General features: G+C 37.7%; 1 protein-coding gene across 4 annotated transcripts in view; it reads right to left on the reverse strand.

Moving 5' to 3' along the window:
• Positions 1-17,720, reverse strand: part of LOC139697808 (spondin-1) — a 204,275-nt gene extending 186,555 nt beyond the window's left edge. For all 4 annotated transcript variants that reach the window (XR_011702818.1, XM_071596657.1, XM_071596656.1 and 1 more), the window contains exons 1-2: positions 17,636-17,720; positions 312-534 (exon numbers count right to left, since the gene is read on the reverse strand). Coding sequence is in view for 3 of the 4 variants with exons in the window: in XM_071596657.1 (XP_071452758.1) it covers positions 312-519 (208 nt within the window). In the remaining variant the exon portion in view is untranslated. The remainder of the gene's footprint in view (positions 1-311; positions 535-17,635) is intronic.
• Positions 17,721-19,313: the final 1,593 nt, after the last annotated feature.

Consider the following 19,313-nt stretch of genomic DNA (forward strand, 5'->3'; position numbering starts at 1 on the left):
CTAGCGAAAATATTAACATTTTTCCCTATAGTTGAAACACTGATTTCTAATGAGAAAGTTTGGCATATTTTCATGCACCAACAATTATAAATACCTGAGAACTGAAGTAAAAAATGCGAAACGAACCTTAAACCTGATCCTGAATACAAAATGCAGAATTCCCAATAACCTATAGCATAATTTTTCATAAGAACTCACGAGGAGAATCAAAGTCTTTTGAAGGAAGGCGATAAACGCGGTGGAAAATAACAATAAGATAAAGTGTTGGGAAGAGACCTACTAGAGATAGGGAGCAAAAGAGATGATCTTACCTGTGTAAACTTCTCCTGGAACATACTTATCAGGATTTCCGCTCACCCGGATACGGAAGCGCCCGTCAGCCGGAGTCCTAGGTGTGGACCTCGCCTCCTCCGGTTCCCTGTCGCACCGGCCGGCCCTCGCGGCGGCCACCACTGTGCACAGCAACACCAAACATATTGCCCTCCACGGGGAACACCATAACCTACCATCCGCCATCATAGCGGTGGATTTTTTCTGTGGAAAGAACAGATGGAGTTTATCAATATATTCTTCAAATCGTTTACTTGTAAATAGTTAAATTTAGGAGATTTCCGCAGCATCGAGAAGCAAATCAGGACAAATAAAATAAAACTGGACAGTTTCCATAATCCAAAACTGCCTAACAGAAACGGAGGATCTGCATTATGTTTCAATTTTAAGAATACTGGAGCCTTGGGTAAATTTTATTATACTTTTTACACACTAGCCAAACTTCGTTCCGATTACTTGGAATGGGCTAGCTCATTGGAGAATAATCCTTAACCGCTATTAGGAAGTAAGACCACTTTCTGACACAAACAGTGGTTTTACGATTCAAAAAAATACGTGGTCATACGATTCCAAATTAAGAATTGCAGGTGCGCACAGGATTTTTAGGTATGCATTTTTCGTTGAGTCTTAAACTAACACACACTCACTATTAATATAGTCCCATTGCATACCAAAATTAATTTGGGTTAAAATACCAAAATATATTTTTTCAATAAAATAAAATGAACCTTCCTTTTAATTTTGTCACTCAAAGTATCATTCATGGGACTCAATTACCAATTACCTACAAGAAACAAAAAATTACCAATATTATGCTCTGCAAGTTACGGCATTACCCCTAGTGGTGGTTGTAGTTGAGATGGATTTATTTGGGTGCGCTGACTGGCTTTACCACCGGAGAGAAAATTTCACTACCCTGATGTCCATCTATTGCATTATCGAAAGAAAACGACGGAAAATTCCTCTTCCCGTCGGCTGGAATATTTTTTGAAACGTTAGATAAACTTGGGTTGTCAGGGGTGAGGGAAATCTACGCTCAATGCACTCCATTACACGAATGTACTAATCTTTCATGATGAAATCAGGATGTTTTCTTCCTCTTTCAGCGTGACGCAGATGATGCATTCAAATGAGCGAGATTGTCACCGTCTCAACTTAAAATTCTTTTCAAATGTATGTATTGTGAAAAACTCGTTGATTCGTTGACTTCAACACTTTTTCGAAATTGATTCGTTGACAACTAAATTATTACAAGTGCTAATCCCGATTCGGAGAAATTCGTCAGGAAATAGTGAAATGGAGTGAGTTACAGGTTACTCACTTCCTGCGAAACGCCACTTTTTGCACAATGAATTATTTTTTAAGAATCCATTCAACGGTCTTTATTACCCAAAAAACGTGTCATTTAAAAATATATCTCGATGGGCTCACGTCGTCATTCTACGTTGTCGACTCCTTCGACAAGTGGGCCTAATATTATTTTCGTAACTCTCTACGTTCCATCTAAAATGCCTTTCGAGGCAACTTTCTACGCAAATCTCTTCATCTGCTTTTTCTCTCATGGTGGTATTTGCGTACATCAGATTTTCCTTCGCCGTTTCTTTACACAATTTTCTCTCTCCGGCTTACCCTCCAACAAACACACATACCTAAACCAGATTCAAAGCCCAGGCATATAATAATTTAATGCGTAATAATGACTTGCGTACTTTCCTTCTTATCATTAAAATGTTTATTACTATGAAGACACGTTCTTATTTCCAAAGGAGTGATGATTTGAACTATTTTTGATATTTCACCGCATAATCATAACTTATTTCTTACCATTTGATCATTAAAAAATAATGGAGCATCATAGACAAATAAAACTTTAATTTATGATTAAGGTCTCCTATACATAAGGAATATTTTCAAATGCCTCTGCATTCATCAATTAGAATTTGGTAACGCTCTGAAACTGCTTAAATTTTCATGCATTCGGTAGGCATGGATTCATGTGTTCAAAATGGATACATCTCATCTGCATTTCAATCAAGGGTAAGAGTTTTGTCATTGACTTTGGTGACGGAATGGGATTTGACCCATTTTTAGTTAGCAACGCATTGAAAACAACTTGAGTGGCGACATTTAAAATCCAACATCATCTGATATTGAATACGTGATACAGCAAAATGCGATACGATATTTGTGCATACGATATAAATTGTAGGTTACGATCCTACAAAAGGGTTTAAATCGTGAGACGTGATGAATAGAGAATTTTCCTCCATCATCAGGAGTAATTTACTTGATATGAGGTATTTTGGTATCAGAAATTTTGTCTTCCGAGAGATCGCGTATTGCAGCGCCGAATACTAGAGGTTGTAATGTATTGATGTTTATGGAGGTCTTGGTTGACGAGGAAATATGACTTGGGCGAAATAAACCAAACCAGAAATAATGGAGGGTGTGGAAGTGACGAAAATCTACATACCCTCGGATCTCAGCAAAGAGAACACTCTCCGATCATATAAAGTGCCAGGAAAAACGTAGCAGAAAATATAGCGTGGCGTAAAGATACTGCTCCCGACAAAATAACACCCACTAACTCCTTCCGCGTTCACTTTTTTAAAGCTAGGTAGCTTACGTCATTTATTAGATTTTGTGTTCTGATGGGATACTAAATGGAATTTTAAACTCCATAGAATGCTATAAAATATTGGTATTATCAGAAGATGTATTGATATACGCCCAAAAATGTTTAATCTGCTACACGTAACTCATTAAAAATCAAAAGGTTTCCATGACCGGGACTTGAACCACGGTAATTCGCATTGCTGGGCCGATGACGTACAATTAGATAGCGACGGATTAGATCAAGTAATACTCATTCGGATGGAAATGATAGTGGTGCATTCGCCAAATTAGAAAGAGAGGCTAACGTTACACGTTAATTGGTATATGACGTCTTTGGACGTGTAAGTGACTTTCGAACGACTGGTTAGTATTGTTAAGGGGTTGAGAAGAGGGTAGTACTTGCTGCGTGGATGGTACATGGAGAGAATCTGCGTGAGAGTGGTTGTGTTAAGGGCCTTGTGAATTTGAATAGGTCGCCTGTGTAAGTGCCGAAGTTAGGGGGTTGTTAGACTGACGGGGATTGGAGTGACGCGGCCACTTAGTTGTTCAAAAGGAGCTATACCCCTTTTATAATTTAATGAATTATGTGTGTGTCAAGAAATGAACATGTGGTTAAATTAAAATTTAATTTATTGTTCATTTGGGATCTTGGAGCGTGATTGGAGAGTGTCATTGGATTCATGGAATAATGCTTCCGCGCTTTCAATAAGATTACCCGCGATGTTTTCAAACATCTTGCACCGATGCGGTATATTACTTTATGGCGAAATTGCTACAAATTGTTCGCCTGCCTCCACCAAGCATCTTTCAATTGACCGATTTGAAAATAACCTCCAGAAAATCTACTTTTGTCAAAAGAACTGTTCTCTCACAGTTTTAAAGAGATAGATTGCTTAATTCCGTAATGGGATTTGAATGACGGCAAAGATTTGCATATTCTTCCCATCCCTGTCATAAATTCTTCCCTCCATCCGAACACTTCTTCGCCTTAAGATGTATTCTTCTCATGCCTCCACTACTGCGACTATTCTAGTCCGGAAAATTCCGACATGATAAACAATTCCGCATACTCTAGTTTCTGAACTCCTATTTTAATAGTTAACTTAGGTTTTCTCTTCCTCAAAAATAGCCTTTATTTTGCTCACATTGATTCTCTTCCATTGAAATATTTTTGAGGAAGGCAACAGGAAATCGCCGCAATTAATTATCCCAATAAAACGTGGTGGGCACAACTATTAGAATGTCTCCCGGCAATTGCGGGACTTGGAAGCAGTATAGAAGAAAATCATGACGTATTTTTTGTTTCCTTTGATTTCAAACGGACGTTCGATACAGTATACTGGATAAAATTAATAAATGTTTCGCAGAAAATAAGAATAAGTATAGTGGAGGTATTTACGGCCGACCACGGTGGCGGCGGGGTAATGTCCTCGTCTGCCATTCCAAGGGTCGCGGGTTCGATTCCCGCCTGGGTGAGTTTACCTTCACCTAGTGCTTGGGTGTTTGTAAATGTGACCATTGTTATCCAGGCCAAAATGTGCTGTTTTCGGACTAATACTGAATAAATAAAATAAATAAAGTATACCTGCGTTTTGTACATATCTCAGACTGCTCAGGTGCGAGTGACGGATAGAAAGTCAGAATGGGCAGTTTCAGGAAGAGGGATAACCATTATTGGCGTCCATTATCTTCGGCTCTTCGGAGGGGCGTCCATTATCATCGGCTCTTTTCAACGAATTTGTGGAGGGGTAAAAGAGGCGCGAGGAGAATTGGTAATAGAAATGAAAGTCGGTGGGGAATGCATTAAAACACTTAGGTTTAGTTAGCCAGTCATCCATGGGGTAACAATCATTGATGAACGCATTGGGAAACCAGTGTAATAAGTATGGAGTGATAATCAGTGCATATTAAACAAAAGTTATTAGGTTTTCAAAAAAGAGGAAAGCTAAGTTAAACGTTAAAATAGGAGGGTAAAAACTGGATCAGGTGGAACAGTTTGCTCATCTTGCATTTTGGACCAAGCTTTCGAAGTTCAGGTACATGAGGATATTAGAAGAAGAATTGCGCCTGGCAAAGAATCTTTCACAAGGAGGAAGGAATCGACGATGTGGAAGTTAAGTCAGGATATCAACAAAAGACTCGTAAACATTTTAATTTGGAACGTGGTTTTGTTCTGAGTGTGTCCGGTAAATGAACCTGAGCCCTCCTGTCAGTTAACGCTCTATTCCCGGGACTGCCACGTCCCTTCAAAGGGTCCATCGCAGAACTTCTTTTTTTAAAGTTAGAGACGATGAAATTTCCATTTTTGCATTTAAAAAACTGTACCAGTAATGTTTCTAGCTTACTTTTTTACGAAATTTGAAATTAATCAAAAATATTTGATAAAACTGAAAAAACTCACGTTTAAATCCATTTAGCCCTTGTGCTGGTTCTTTTACTCTTGATCCAAATATTGAATAAAAAGTTTCGTTCTACTCAGATTTATAGTTTTTGAGTTCTCGTAGTCGAAAAATCTTGAACACACACACACAGACGAGCGTTATTGGGCAAATGGTCGAAGCGTGTTCTGGGGAACTTAAAATATATGCATATATATCCTGAAATCCCTAATTCGAATTTTTCACGAGACCATAAAATTTATCCAATTCATGCACGAAGAAAGTGAAAAACTCGACGCGAGTTAACCTTTTGAAAAATTGTACCCGTCGTCCTTCTTCTCGGTTGTGTGATGCATATAATCACGCATAATCTCGAAGCATGAGGTATAGTATTTGCAGCTTGAGTATTAATTCATCTGATAACAAGAGAGAATTATTTCATTTGAAAATCAATATTCACTGATATTCGAATACAACATGAAATAAATTCAAAATAAGATAAAATAAAAAGATAAGAAATAATAAGAATGTAATCAAACACTAATACATAGTTGAATTGGGGATTGAATATTTGATTTTCGACTTATGACCCTGATACTACAAATCAATTCATTCCTTCACATTTTTAATTTCGCGATCAATAAAGAAATAAAGCAGGGTCTGAGAGCGTACTCGTACCACAGAATGTAAAAAAATTATTGGAGATTTTGACTTACTTCTATTCGTACGAAAATCAATATTTAACATCTTAATTCCACTAATATTATTCTCCTTGAATTGGCAAACCCCAGCAGATACTTAATAACTTGATATTATTCAAGTTTATACCGAGGTGTCTGGAGAATAGACCATGGTAACCTTTCAAAATGTTGATAATAACTAAAAATTTGACATATTAGCCAATTTTGCCACCAGTAAATTCTGCCCTGAATAAGGAAACGAGGTACCAACACACACAGTGCGTCTGCATAAATAGCCAATCAGGATCCGCTCCTAGAAAGTTCTCTAGCTCGTTTTAAGACTGCAGAATCGGATTCCGCGAAGGTCAAGAAATATTTCGCGTGTATTACGTAATATTAAAGAATTATTAAACTAATTAAGTTTTCCAGATTATTCCAGCCAATGTTGCAATGGACTGGTAAAATAGTTACGTGATTTACTTTCCTAAAATATGTAATACCTCTCGTTAAATGCCGACTTTGCATTAATTAAAAAAGCAATGCATGGTAGCCTATTTTAGGTATCCTGCTTATACTCTCCATCAAGATCACAAACGCACACAAAGATATCACAACATCCAGAGCGCGCTCTTTGACAGTTTGAAAATACCTTATTCTTCGCTAAAAAAATTCAAAAGAACATCTCCTTTTGGAATACATTACTGTATCATTCCTTATTGAGAGATAAGATACGGGGCCCCTCCTAAGATACTTTCCAATTTAAATAATAGTGAAACGCCCTTACAATTTCAGAGCATAAGACAGGTAAATAGCTATTTTTGGCAATATTCTCCCATCAACATTATGGAGAGCCGAGAATCACACTAATTTAATTGAAGGAGGCTGAAGCCTATTTAATTTTGTGCTTTATCCATTTCTCCCATGCGAGGCGATGATGCGCTCACTCTAGTCCGGAGCAGCAGGCGAAGTGACAAGCTGCGTCGCAATAATAATCCAATGGTCTCATACTAACGTAGAGTCGTCCTTGTGAGCGAGAAATCTCGCTTCCCACGCCACGATTTTCATTTCGTAACATTGAAGCGGGGGAGAGAATGTTTAATCGCGTGGTATAATACGCAAGCGACTTGTCGGAGAAATTCCTCGAAGTTCACGATAAATTTTCGGTTCCGAGCAAAAAAATAGTATCTATTCATCATCGTTAGAAAGACTAGATGGAAATTACGGCAAAAACAACGTTTGCGATCAAAAACAATAAACCATGCGCGAAATGAGTTCCCTAGGTTCCATAGAACCTACTTGTAATCATAGTCATATGCCATCAAAAATTTATCTTTTCAAAGGTATCGTTAATCTATAATTAGGAAGATGAACTTTCATGAATAAATGAACCAGCCGGTCTATAAAATAATATTTTATACATACCTAAGAGAAATTGCTCTCCAAATTCCTTTCAGATGAATTATGTCTAAAAAAATATCGGTAAAGAATACTGTACTCGTTTGGCTTGAATTTCTATTTTAAGAAGTATAGTTCTTAGCTCTCTACATACGAAAACAGCCTCACTAAATGTATACCTCTCTGTACTATTCTATAAATGAAGCACTAAACAGAATGGTGGCGGAAACGCAGTTATAAACATCACGTATCGTACATAGCCCCCGGAAAATGTTGTTGAAAATACATTTTCCACTCAATTAGAAATAACTACTATTACTGATAGATCAGCTAGACGGCCGGTACCAATCACACCAAGGGATTGGGTTCAATTTCCTAGGATAATATTATTTTGCAGTGGTGTTTAATGTTCTTATTACCATATTTTTATACAGTGCCGGAAATTAGTGTTTTCAGTGAACTTAGCGTTAAATTTAATGATAATATTTAAATCTTAATACACCTAATGTGAAATTTCAATGAAATGTTTACGCACATGGTTTTATCTGTATATCTCACAGTTAACACCAAAATCTCTAATGTATTAATGCTGCGAGGTGGTGTTGGCCTCTTACAGGGTTGGTGGTGTTGGCCTCTTGGGCTGTCGTTGAGTGAGGACACCGTTTTTAGCGAAGCAAGTTTTTTGTCCGGGTCGAAAAACAAAATGAATCTGAATTTAGAGCAACGTTATTCCGTGAAGTTTTGTGCGAAACTCGGGAAGACGGCTACTGAGACCCTCGATACGATCAATCAGGCTTATGGGGACACTGCCTTAAGCCGTTCCACAGTATTTGAGTGGCACAAGTTGTTTAAAGAGGGTAGGGAGCTCGTTGAATACGACCATCGCTCCGGACGGCCATCGACGGTAAGAACCGACACGAATGTGGACAGAGTGGGGACAACGCTGAACACAGACCGACGCTTCACCAGTGAAGAAATTGCAGACCAGTTGGGTCTGTCTGCATCCAACGTCCAACGCATTATTTCACAGGATTTGGCCATGCGCAAGGTGTGCGCCAAGATGGTGCCGAAAATTCTGCCATGGCGCGCTCGTCGTCAGACAGCTCCTGGCCAAATACGGCGTTGCCACGTTGCCGCACCCGCCCTATTCTCCCGATCTGGCACCACCGGACTTCTTCTTCTTCCCCCTGATGAAAAGGCAGCTCAAGGGACGACGTTTTGACTCGATAAAGGCCGTTCAAGAGGCTTCGACGAGAGTCATCAACGGCATCCCCAAAGAAAATTTCCAGCGGGCGTACGGGGAATGGGAGCAACGTTATACTAAGTGTGTAGCAGCTCAAGGAGCATACTTTGAAGATTATTAAGTCGATGTAAGTATATCGTCAATAAAATCCTTGTAAAAAAATCAGTCCTACCACTTTTGGGTGCGACCCTGTAGTAGCATCAGCCTACTTTGAAATTCCCATAATGGCATATAACCTGTGAATACAGAATTAATTATGTTTCTTATCCGAGTATCGACCTACAGAATAAACCTGTTATGGTTAATGATGTAATTATAAATATTTTTACAATTCATATGTTCCAATTACAATAATTGAAGAAATTCATGCAACGCGGTCATTATTTCTGTTAGAAGATAAAAAAAATGAGTAAAAACTCAAATATTGGAAATTTCCATCATAAATCAAATTTAGATTCTTTCACGTTCTACCAACAAAGCTCCAAAACAACCATAACAAATATGCCCGAGTTATTGATACGTTTTCACCCAAGTAAATCTCAACAAATGTGGTGAACACGACCTCTATCCGTATATTTATCTTAAAAGTACATTAGAACTTGAGAGTAAATTACCAATCTCGAGAAGATGGACTTAAAGACTTTCATTGGTACATTATTGAAATTAATTACACTATAATACAATAAGTTGCAAGATGAGTTTTGACGCCTGAATAAATTTGCCATAACTAGAAACAGTAACTAACGTGGGAAAGAATTAGGAAATAAAAATAACTTACCACGCGAAACTTCATGTTTTGTTAGAATTCAATGTATTTTTAATAATATGCCTGCGGTGCAAATATGACGTGACAGGGTAATTCCCTCCAATAAGTTTTTTTCCATTTCTTGAATTATACTGAAATTTGGAATCATTCTTAAAATTTCTCACCAGAAAGACTCACTCATTTTCTGAAATATTAAACAAGCCAGCATTGTCAAATATAACTTCTGATTAAGGTTATCAATCTGACGTCCTTCCGTATTCCTCCCTTTTCCATTAATACTTCTCCTGTTCCTGTCCGAATAATTCGATCTCAGAGAGCACGCTAGAGTCAGATGTCAAGTGCGACTGATTGGATGCCAAGCAGAAATACGACTAAAGAGTTTTCGTCGGATCGCTGCCATTTTTAGGTGTGTCATTGAGTCTTTAACGCTTTAAAAATCGGCCATTATTTCCATCAAATTCCCTCTCTTGAGTAGGCAAAATGTAAAAATAATATTTTACGTCCTCCATATAGCTATCGATATTTAGTTGGATTTCGAAAAATAACCCATCTGATTTGGTGACATGATATTAAATGCTCTATTGCTATGGAGAGGGCAGAACTTTCATGAGGCAATTCTCGTTTGCATCGACGTATTCTGATGGGTATCAAAATATTTTTTAATTGTTTTCACAATGACTAAAATAAGAAAGCAGAGCTTTAAAAGCATGGTCATTTCGTGTCCTGATCCTTGTCTGATACTGTATTTATAATGAGTAACTAATAACATCAAGTACTAGTAAGTCACTCTCCCACCATCGACACTTAATGGAAATCACTTATAACAAGAACAAGCGGATCCGCCTTGAAGAAGCTTAACTTATTGAGATAGGCTTCGAGGCGTAAAAATAAAGTGGAAACATCTTATATTAGTTAATTGTCATTCATCACACCGGGATGCTGTCTGGATCACATCGCAAATGGTTTTCAGAAAAAAGGAGCAAGTTAGGCTTAATAAGACCCGGCAAATTTGACTGCAATTGCTACGAAAAAACAGTAAGGGCAATAGGTTTATCAAGAGAACTCGAACTAGATCCCTACCGGTCGCGAAGGGGTAAGCCAAAATAAGAGAGTCACAAAACTTCTCGAGGATATCATCAAGATCCGCGGCTATATCGAAATTGGACGAATAACTCCCACACTGACAAATTTGATTACTTACTCTTTTCACATCTAAATCAAAAACGCAATTCAATTCACGGTCGCAACAAAACGAATTCTGTTCACCAAAATGTTCTCACATCTTGAACAAACCAAATTCATGACTTCCCTAAAATTTCATAATTAACGGAGTTGTCCTCTCGTCCCCTTCACGGCGGTGGCAGGGAAAGTTTGAAGACTCGGGGACGGGTCCAGGTTCTCTTGCAGGGGGGGGGAGTGGGCTCGTGGTGCGTGCATATGAAAGCAAAGTCGTCAGGGATCAGTCATCAAGGGGGAGGGCTTGTCTTGAGGCGCTACTGACTTCGAAAGGAATTATCTATTGACTCTTTATAATTGAGAATTAAGTGGAGAATAAACTTCATAATTAATTCACAGAGCATTTCACTAATTTTTCAAAAATATTACTCGTCGTAATGTTGTTTTCTTGGTCTTGAAACATCATACAAACATGTAAACAGCATAAATGTCTTGATCGGCATTAAGTAGAGCTGAATACAATAACCATTACATTAAAACTCCGAACGAATATTTAGATTGAAAGGTTGCACCTGGTCGCACCCCTGGTGCATGCGTGATGGTATATGCCTGATGTACATGTACATATATGGGCATGCCTATGAGTGCATACGCGGGTAACTTTGTGCACAAAACCCTTAATCTCTGGAGAACATTTTTGAGGACATTTCATTCTTCAAACTTAAATGGGAAATTCGTTATAATAATATAAATACGTACACGTATATTGTGTCGTATAGTGCTGATAAGTTACTAAAATACAATTCATAAATAGAGTATTGGAACTGTTCTCGGGTCCATGAAAAATATTTCATATCTTACTTGATATTAATTTCAAATTTTAATTTAGCGTATACCAAAATCACTTTCGAAATAATCCGAATATCCATAGGAGAGAGATCTGATCTGGCTCCCATTCCAAAATGCCATTTGGGAACCTTAGCAACTAGTCAAAAAGTACATTTTGAGAGAATATCCTTCGATGAGAACTGTCGTACAGTTACGATAATGGAATATTGTGAAAAAGGGACCTCTTACCAAGACTGCGGCATATTACATTAACACCCAAAAGATAGGAAGTCTAGTTTCATCTGTTTTATAACAAATTTCCGATATTCTGACGCATACAAAAACCACCCAAATTTGAAGCTGCCATCCAGTATCTTTATCTTCCAAGGCCGACCATAATCGATAAAAAAAGATTGAAATATTAAATTATTTCATCCCCTCTTTTGCTTCTAAAAATTTTCAGCAAATGATGTTCACGGTAAGTTACACTGTGCTCGTATGCGCAGAGTAACGTATGGCACACACACCGAGTAGTGGAGAAACTTAAGAATAAAAGGAAAACAAATACATGCACAATGCATTAACTTAGCCTCCGCAACCTGAGAAATGGCGGAGGTGCAGATTTGCGTTCATCCCGACACTCATACACTCAGTCCATCAATTCGATATCGGACCATTAATGTAAATCGGAAGAATTTTCTGACCCAGGTCCCACATCTTTGTGAAATACAAAAGCCCTTCCAATTAGCATTGCCTACTTTGGTTTATGGCAGCTCTCCAAGCTTGTTCTGTTTCCTGCCCATTTCTCTATTCCTCTGCAGTCCCGTGCTTCTCGTAACTCATTCTTGGGTATGACTCTCTTCATGCCTGCGTATGCAATTCCCAACCCCCACGCTTCCTCCAATTATGTTGGTATTCCGATCGGTGCAATTCCTATATTTTTCATTATTCTTTTGTTTCCCCATCGCTTCTTGTCTTTTAAATACTGTTATTGCAATTGTACTCAAAATTTTAGAAAACTAAATACCATTTTTAAAATTTGATGAATCGCTTTCTTATGTCTATAGCAGTGCCATTTGCGTCATTTGTTGTTTTCACTGGAAGAAAACCTTCTTCGTCGCGTCATTTTGCTTGCTATATCCCTATCCCTTCTGTCATTACAATGATCTTTCTGTATAGACAGCAATCAAGAAATACCAGGCAGAGAATAAAGACAGCGCAACGCTACAAATCGGCACTACATAATGCATGCGCCCTTTCACCTCGCACTTACGGGTCTCTGGTATGCATACCGCAAGATATTTTTTAAGAATTGCTTCAAAAGACTCACTAAGAAAATTACTAGAATTAGAACTAATAAAAAAACTTCTCCCCAATCATTCATCAGGTGTCTAACAAAAAACTACTTTCCCAGCTGAAGCAAGGTTACCTAGTATTTATTCTGAAATGATTGATAGCCACTTACCCTCTATGATAAACATTTGGGGTTGGTGCACAAAGGATCCATTTAATGTTTTAGTAGTACTGCATTAAAGAGCCCTCAAAATCGTTAACTTTCGAACTCCGCTGGACTTTCGAACTGTGGAAGCCCATCGATTGTCTAAAGTCTTATATTAAAATCTATTGTTCAACTTTCTTCAGTAACACGTATCTTAAAATTAAGATATGGCAATAACTCGATTTGATAACAAGCTATAAAAATACATATAATGATCTGCCTTATGACATGAAATGAATTCATTCTCTTTGACTCCTTGAAACATTTATTACAAAATAAATAAAATAGCATCGACTCACAACTTCACTATTGCTTTCACAACTTATTAGAAAAGAGAGGCGTATGATTATTCTTTCATCATAGAGAAAAGGACATTCATTTATATACAAGTATAACCAACCACAGATATCAACCCCAAAGTTGGTGCGATAGTTGAGGGTAGATCTCACCCAATACTAAGCCCAACAGCGGGCAAAATCCTCGCATCAGGGTAGGGGGATTCGATTGGCTTCCTTTCGCTGTACCGCCGGGAATTTTCCAGAAATATCTGATACCCGAAAAATCGCACAGATTCAGTGAAGTTGAGAGTACCCAGGGCGTCGGGGGGAATCGAGCCCGGGTCCTCTGGTCAGTAGCTCAATGCTCTACCCACTGAACTACCACGGCCCTTTTAATATGAAATTATTGTTATCAAAAGCATCATTTCGGGCCTTTCTATATACATTCCCGGACGAATGTAATAATTTACCAACATAAAAACTCCAAAATCCATGAAAATTACAAAAAAGTAGAAAATAATACGAAAAGAAAAACAACCATAAAAAATTTAATAGTGAGAACATGTTTACTCTAGTGAATATTAGACGAAATAAAAAAAATGATTTTGGCACTGATGTAAATTAAGAAATACACTCAAAAATGGGCTTGAAAATGGCAATCGAATCGTATATTTAATTATAAAATAGAAAATTTAGTTTCAGTCGGATCTATTCAATAACAAAACCCATTCATTGCCGATCACACCTCCCCGAGAAGTAATAGAGGCGACCTCTCAGCCTGTGAATTCGTCCATTGAAACTATCGCATATATATTAAATTTCAGGAAAGAAAACCATTATAAATTCCAAGAAGCTGCGGGAGAAACCGTGACAATAACTTTAAACAGGGTTGTCCGCTAAATACATTTAGCAGCTTACTCCGTTAGGCCAATGATTTTTACACTCTGAAATCGTTGCATTGTAAAACCATTTTAATTCATTTTCATGATATCAATTACTCCCTTAAAACCATGGTCGATTCGATATTCGATTTTCAATAACGCCCTGCAATCATTTTATTAACTTTTTCGCTTCTCGTGAGTTAAGCCATATGAGTATCTATCACTTACTGTATGTGGGTATATTTTAATGTACTAAGGGAAACTTCGCATGAAAAAAATATGTATGAATACTTAATACTTTACTTAATATGTTAAACCTAAAAAAGAAATAATAATAATCTTTCAACTTAACTGAAAGTAAAAGTTAATTTACAGAGAACACGACGTTTTGAATCTGAGGTAAGTTAAGGTACAGTAACTTGAATCTGAGGTAGTTAAGTTAATATAATAACCCTTTCTCTGCGTATCCACTTCACACAGACAGTTCGGGGAGGCCACTTCCTCCGTCTCCACGGATCCGTCACTGAGGGGATACATATCATCCAATTATCACGCCAGGGTTCACACATTAATAATGTATAGATCAGAAGTGACCATTACTGGCCGCCGAATTTAATAGTCACATGAAGGCACGCTTATACGTATAGTAGGGTTTCCAAACTTAGCATGTAACTTGCCCACGCCTTAACTCAATTGTCTTATATTTTTGCAAATTCCAATAATATATGGTACTACTTATAAGAGAATTATAACTAATTTCAAATAAATACATCACCTAATGGCGAATAAGGGGGATATGCATTCACTTGTCGTTTTCCTTCCAGAATAAACAAAACTCGGTATCGAAAACATTTTTTCGTATTGCCTTTTCCACAGCACTTTACTTTTCCTTTATAAATTCATTCTCATCAAGCTTGAATGACGGTACATATGATAACAATTGCAAATTTAGGTATTTGACTTTTCGCGTGATTGCTCTAATTTTAATTAGCAGAAACTTGATGGAAACCAGTACTTTACGACAAGCAAAATGTGTATCATTGCAGACGGAGAATATCATTAATTAAAGTTGCGACTTGGGGGCGCACAGTTTTTGGGAGTAGTTAGGTAATTGCAGCTGGTAATTACTACCGCTGGCGTAAGCATTGTGGTTGCTAAAAACGTGATTGCAACTGATTAAGTACGTTATGGCATGCCGCATGTCTTACTTTGAACGATCCAGATTTGAAGTGCACTTCACGAAATTCGCAACAGAATAAGACTTGGAACTGAAAATCTCTGACACACAAATTAGGCTCATCATTGGTACATCATTTGGCGTATCATTAGTCTTCATCGCAGTGAAATAAAAACGCTAACAACAATCCACTCCTTAAATTATGACACCGGTTATGAGACAACATGCGTCCAGAATATGCTTATTTCACTCCAACTAAAATAAAACATAGTTACGTCATTTGCGTTTGAGTAAGCAAGTAAAGAGTACAGTATACTTGGCCCCATACCATTCATATTCCTCACAACAGTTCCCTGTCTCGTAAATATACAATGAAAAGGGGAGATTTTCATTTCCTTCTTGTATCACAGTGAGCAAGAAGGAAGCAATGATTAAGCAAATTTCGATTTAAAAAATGTTTAAATTTGATCCATTCCTTCCTAAATCTAATCTTCCACCCATCCTCCCACCAAATAAAGCTTCTTCCTCTCTTAATGGTCCAACGCTCCAGTTTTTTCTCCATGCACCGTCTGAAAATAGTTTTCGCCGTGCCTTTTCTTTATGTCACGCTCCCTCATTTTGTAGGCACCCGTGGTTTTCCATTCAAATTTTGCACTGCCCAACTTAAAACTCGTAGTGTGCATTCCCGAAGATTGAAATGTATCGATTAGCCATGAAAGTGAAAAAGACTTGTAAACAGTTGTTCATTCTTTCCGTCCCTCAGATAACTTCTTTAATCTCATACAGTGAAATTTATTTACACCGAAGCACATGGAAAGACAGCATTCGCCCCGATATTCCCGCTCTTCCCACTATCCACTCGCCTAACAGATAACCAAAACGAAAGGATGGCCACCCCTTGTCTATTCTCCTCTGCGCTCACTCGTACTACCTTTCCTTCCTCAAGGGATAGTGGTTTAGCCGCCCTTCTGGAAGTTATTCTCGTCCACACTTCAACTTCTCTGTCTATCGCGCCTCCCTTCAAACCCCCTGCTTCCCTATCACTCCGACTCGGATCGTTTCGCCAGTGGCCTCACCAAAGAAGAAAAAGCACGGGGAAATCATTTATTCATTGCATGCCGTTACTCGCCTAGTTCGGTTCTTTCCAAAACGTGCGAATAAACGTGTTCGCATCGAAGTTCCTACAAAATTATTCTTATCACAGCCAACGTCAATGAAATAATGACGAACGATGAAATAATCGTAAGAATCATCTAGCATAAGGAAATTGCGGATGTTCTACTGAGTAATAAAAAGTTGCGGGTGGTCATGCGCAAAAGAAGATAATAGAACGCCTGATGCCGACTTATGCGTCAACATTTGGCATTAAGGTTATCAAGGGTTAAGCGAAACTACGACACAAAAAGAATCGTGACACGATGCAACAGTTTTAAGGGTTAGTCTTTGCATTATAGTGCATGTATTGAATAGTTATTATCCTTTAGATACTTTCTTATCGGATATAATTATATTCTGAAGCCAGCTACATAAGTAGATATACTATAATATCAAATGTTCTTAAAACTAGCTACTAGGCATTTGGTATTGACGTGAAGATGAAGGTTCAGGAAATTATAATAACAATAAACCTCAATATGTCTAATTAAATACTTATGCGATAAACAGAAATAAAATTGGCAATTGTTAACTGAATATTTCAATTCACCCCAAAATTTGGCGCGAAAGTCAGATGGGTAGGTATGGAATTGACGCGAGCCTTATGAATATTGTCGTGTGGCACCGTTATAGTTATAACTAGCCTTATTACTGCAGTTATACAGTGATAATAGTTTGTTTGTCAATAATTGTGTTGAGGAACAAATGTGAAAAAGTTGAATGGATATTAGTGATTCAAGAGAAGCGGATATTAGCCCTTTGGGATGCGTGCACGGAGATGACATTTTTAAATCATTAAAAAATACAATTTTTTTACAAATTCAATAACAAATTCAAGGTTAAAAAGAAAAATATTACAGCTAAAAAATATTTTTAGGAACTTCCTTTACTAGTACCCTTATTTCACTCCAAAGGCAAAAGAATGGAGTTTGGTGTTGTCGAAATGCAAAGTACCTACGTTTATAACACCGGCAAAAAAATGTATTAATCTGTTAGCGACACCGCCAAATGTGTCCCAATAAAGAAATGTTCGACACACTTATGGAATTTGATGGCTATTCGCTCGTTTATAAAACCGTTGAGGTGTCCTCACTTATAATTTCCACAATGTGACGGAAGAAAAAACCACAAAAGGCTCAGCAGAATAATAAGATAATGTATTAAAACACTACATCATTGGTCAAATAGTGTTCCTCTGACAATGACACGTAGGACCTGAAATATATTTACTTACCTTTTCGTCAGCCAAAATCTTCGCGGTAGTTTCACTACACTCAGAAGGAACTTCAATTGCGTCTACGTAACTGTTCGACACCACGGTAACTGGTTTAAAACGCTCGTGCTTTCTGAGAAAAGGGAGTGTTAGTTCCTCCTTTCCTCCCCTGATGGCAGCACCATTCAATTGATGCTAGCGCTTCAACCGAAAAGTTTGCAATCAACTTCATTCATATTTTCCTAGATCAATGAGAACAAATTTGTACATCACTTAGGTGAGCAATGAATATGTAATATTAAGTATTGGTGATAATTTGGGTAAAACGCCAAATATACGTAGGTTTCTTTAATTTTTTTTCTGTCACTGATTGTAAGAATGATTTTTCAAAACACGAAAGTAGAATAATAGCGTACTCCGCAGCCGATGTCAGACTACCGAGTGCTGTTGGCTGTTGCCATAATCAGTCAATGTCGAAAACGATTGGATATAACTAAACTTGTGACTAAAATCATGTAGCAAAGACAATGAACTTCCATGCTTTCACCTGTGACCTCGTCATCGACGTATTCAATATGTGTAAATTTAATTATTTAACTATTGAAGTCAATAAACGCATATAAAAATAGCGAAACGCATTGTGTACATTATCTGCATCCTGTTCACCCGGCTTTGTCACTGAATTCAGTATCAGATGCTCCTTATGACCATCATGTTTTCAACGTTTGTAGCGCAAAGATGGATTTGACATGAGCCAACTTCATGTGGCTAATTGTAAGTCATAAATTGGTATGCACAATGTTTGGCAGCTGAAATTACATCATTATCCATTCAGCTTCATTAGTCCAGTTGGTAATTCGGCTTGATTCAAGTCCTGCCTCATCTAGCTGGATGCTACTGGTCATGGCCAATTACAATTTGCATGATGTTAACGTTTTCTGAGATCTACATCGACAACACGAAGTATAGGAATTCCACATCAAATTTTTTAGTATTTTATAAAAGCATAGGATATACTTTTTTACCTACCTCTGGTTTACTGATTCCAGTTTCCTCCTTTCCAGTGCTTTTTCTTGATAAGACTTATTTCTTAAACTCCCATATTCCTTCAACATACTCCCTAGAAATTTAAATGCTTATCTTTGAGTCAATGTCCTCCAGCTCTAATATTTAAAATTTTCTGTCTTCCTATGATTATTTTTCATCTGAATGATGTCCATGCATCCCACATTAATCCTGTGATATACACAACATTAACTGCAATGCCTTGGCAGAACTGAGGCCTCATCATGAATAAAAGCGATGTATCACCTAAACCAATTAGGTAAAATTCATGCCTGCTCTCATTTCAGGCCCCATCCCTTCCCATGCCTCTTAAGATTCCCTCTGAATATATATTGGAAACATGTTAGCAGGCAGTCTTCTAAAACCCCTAATTATGACTATCAGGAAAATTACTTGCCAATGATGTACTTGGGGGCTGAAGAGTACATATGTCCTTCAATGGCATTAAGGTTATGGGACTAAGGCAAAGTACTTCAAGCTACTACAAATTGTGTCTCATGAAAGAACAATACTGCTATGGTATCCATTACCCCTATGCACCACACCGTTTCAATGAGGACTGGATGATCAAAAGTTTGTGTGGAATCTATTTTCATGAATAAACCATGAACTCCCTGCAAAACATGCATCTGAT

This window comes from Hetaerina americana, unplaced genomic scaffold (genome assembly GCF_022747635.1).
Source record: "Hetaerina americana unplaced genomic scaffold, ioHetAmer1.1.p SCAF_8, whole genome shotgun sequence".
Classification (NCBI taxonomy): Eukaryota; Metazoa; Arthropoda; class Insecta; order Odonata; family Calopterygidae; genus Hetaerina; species Hetaerina americana.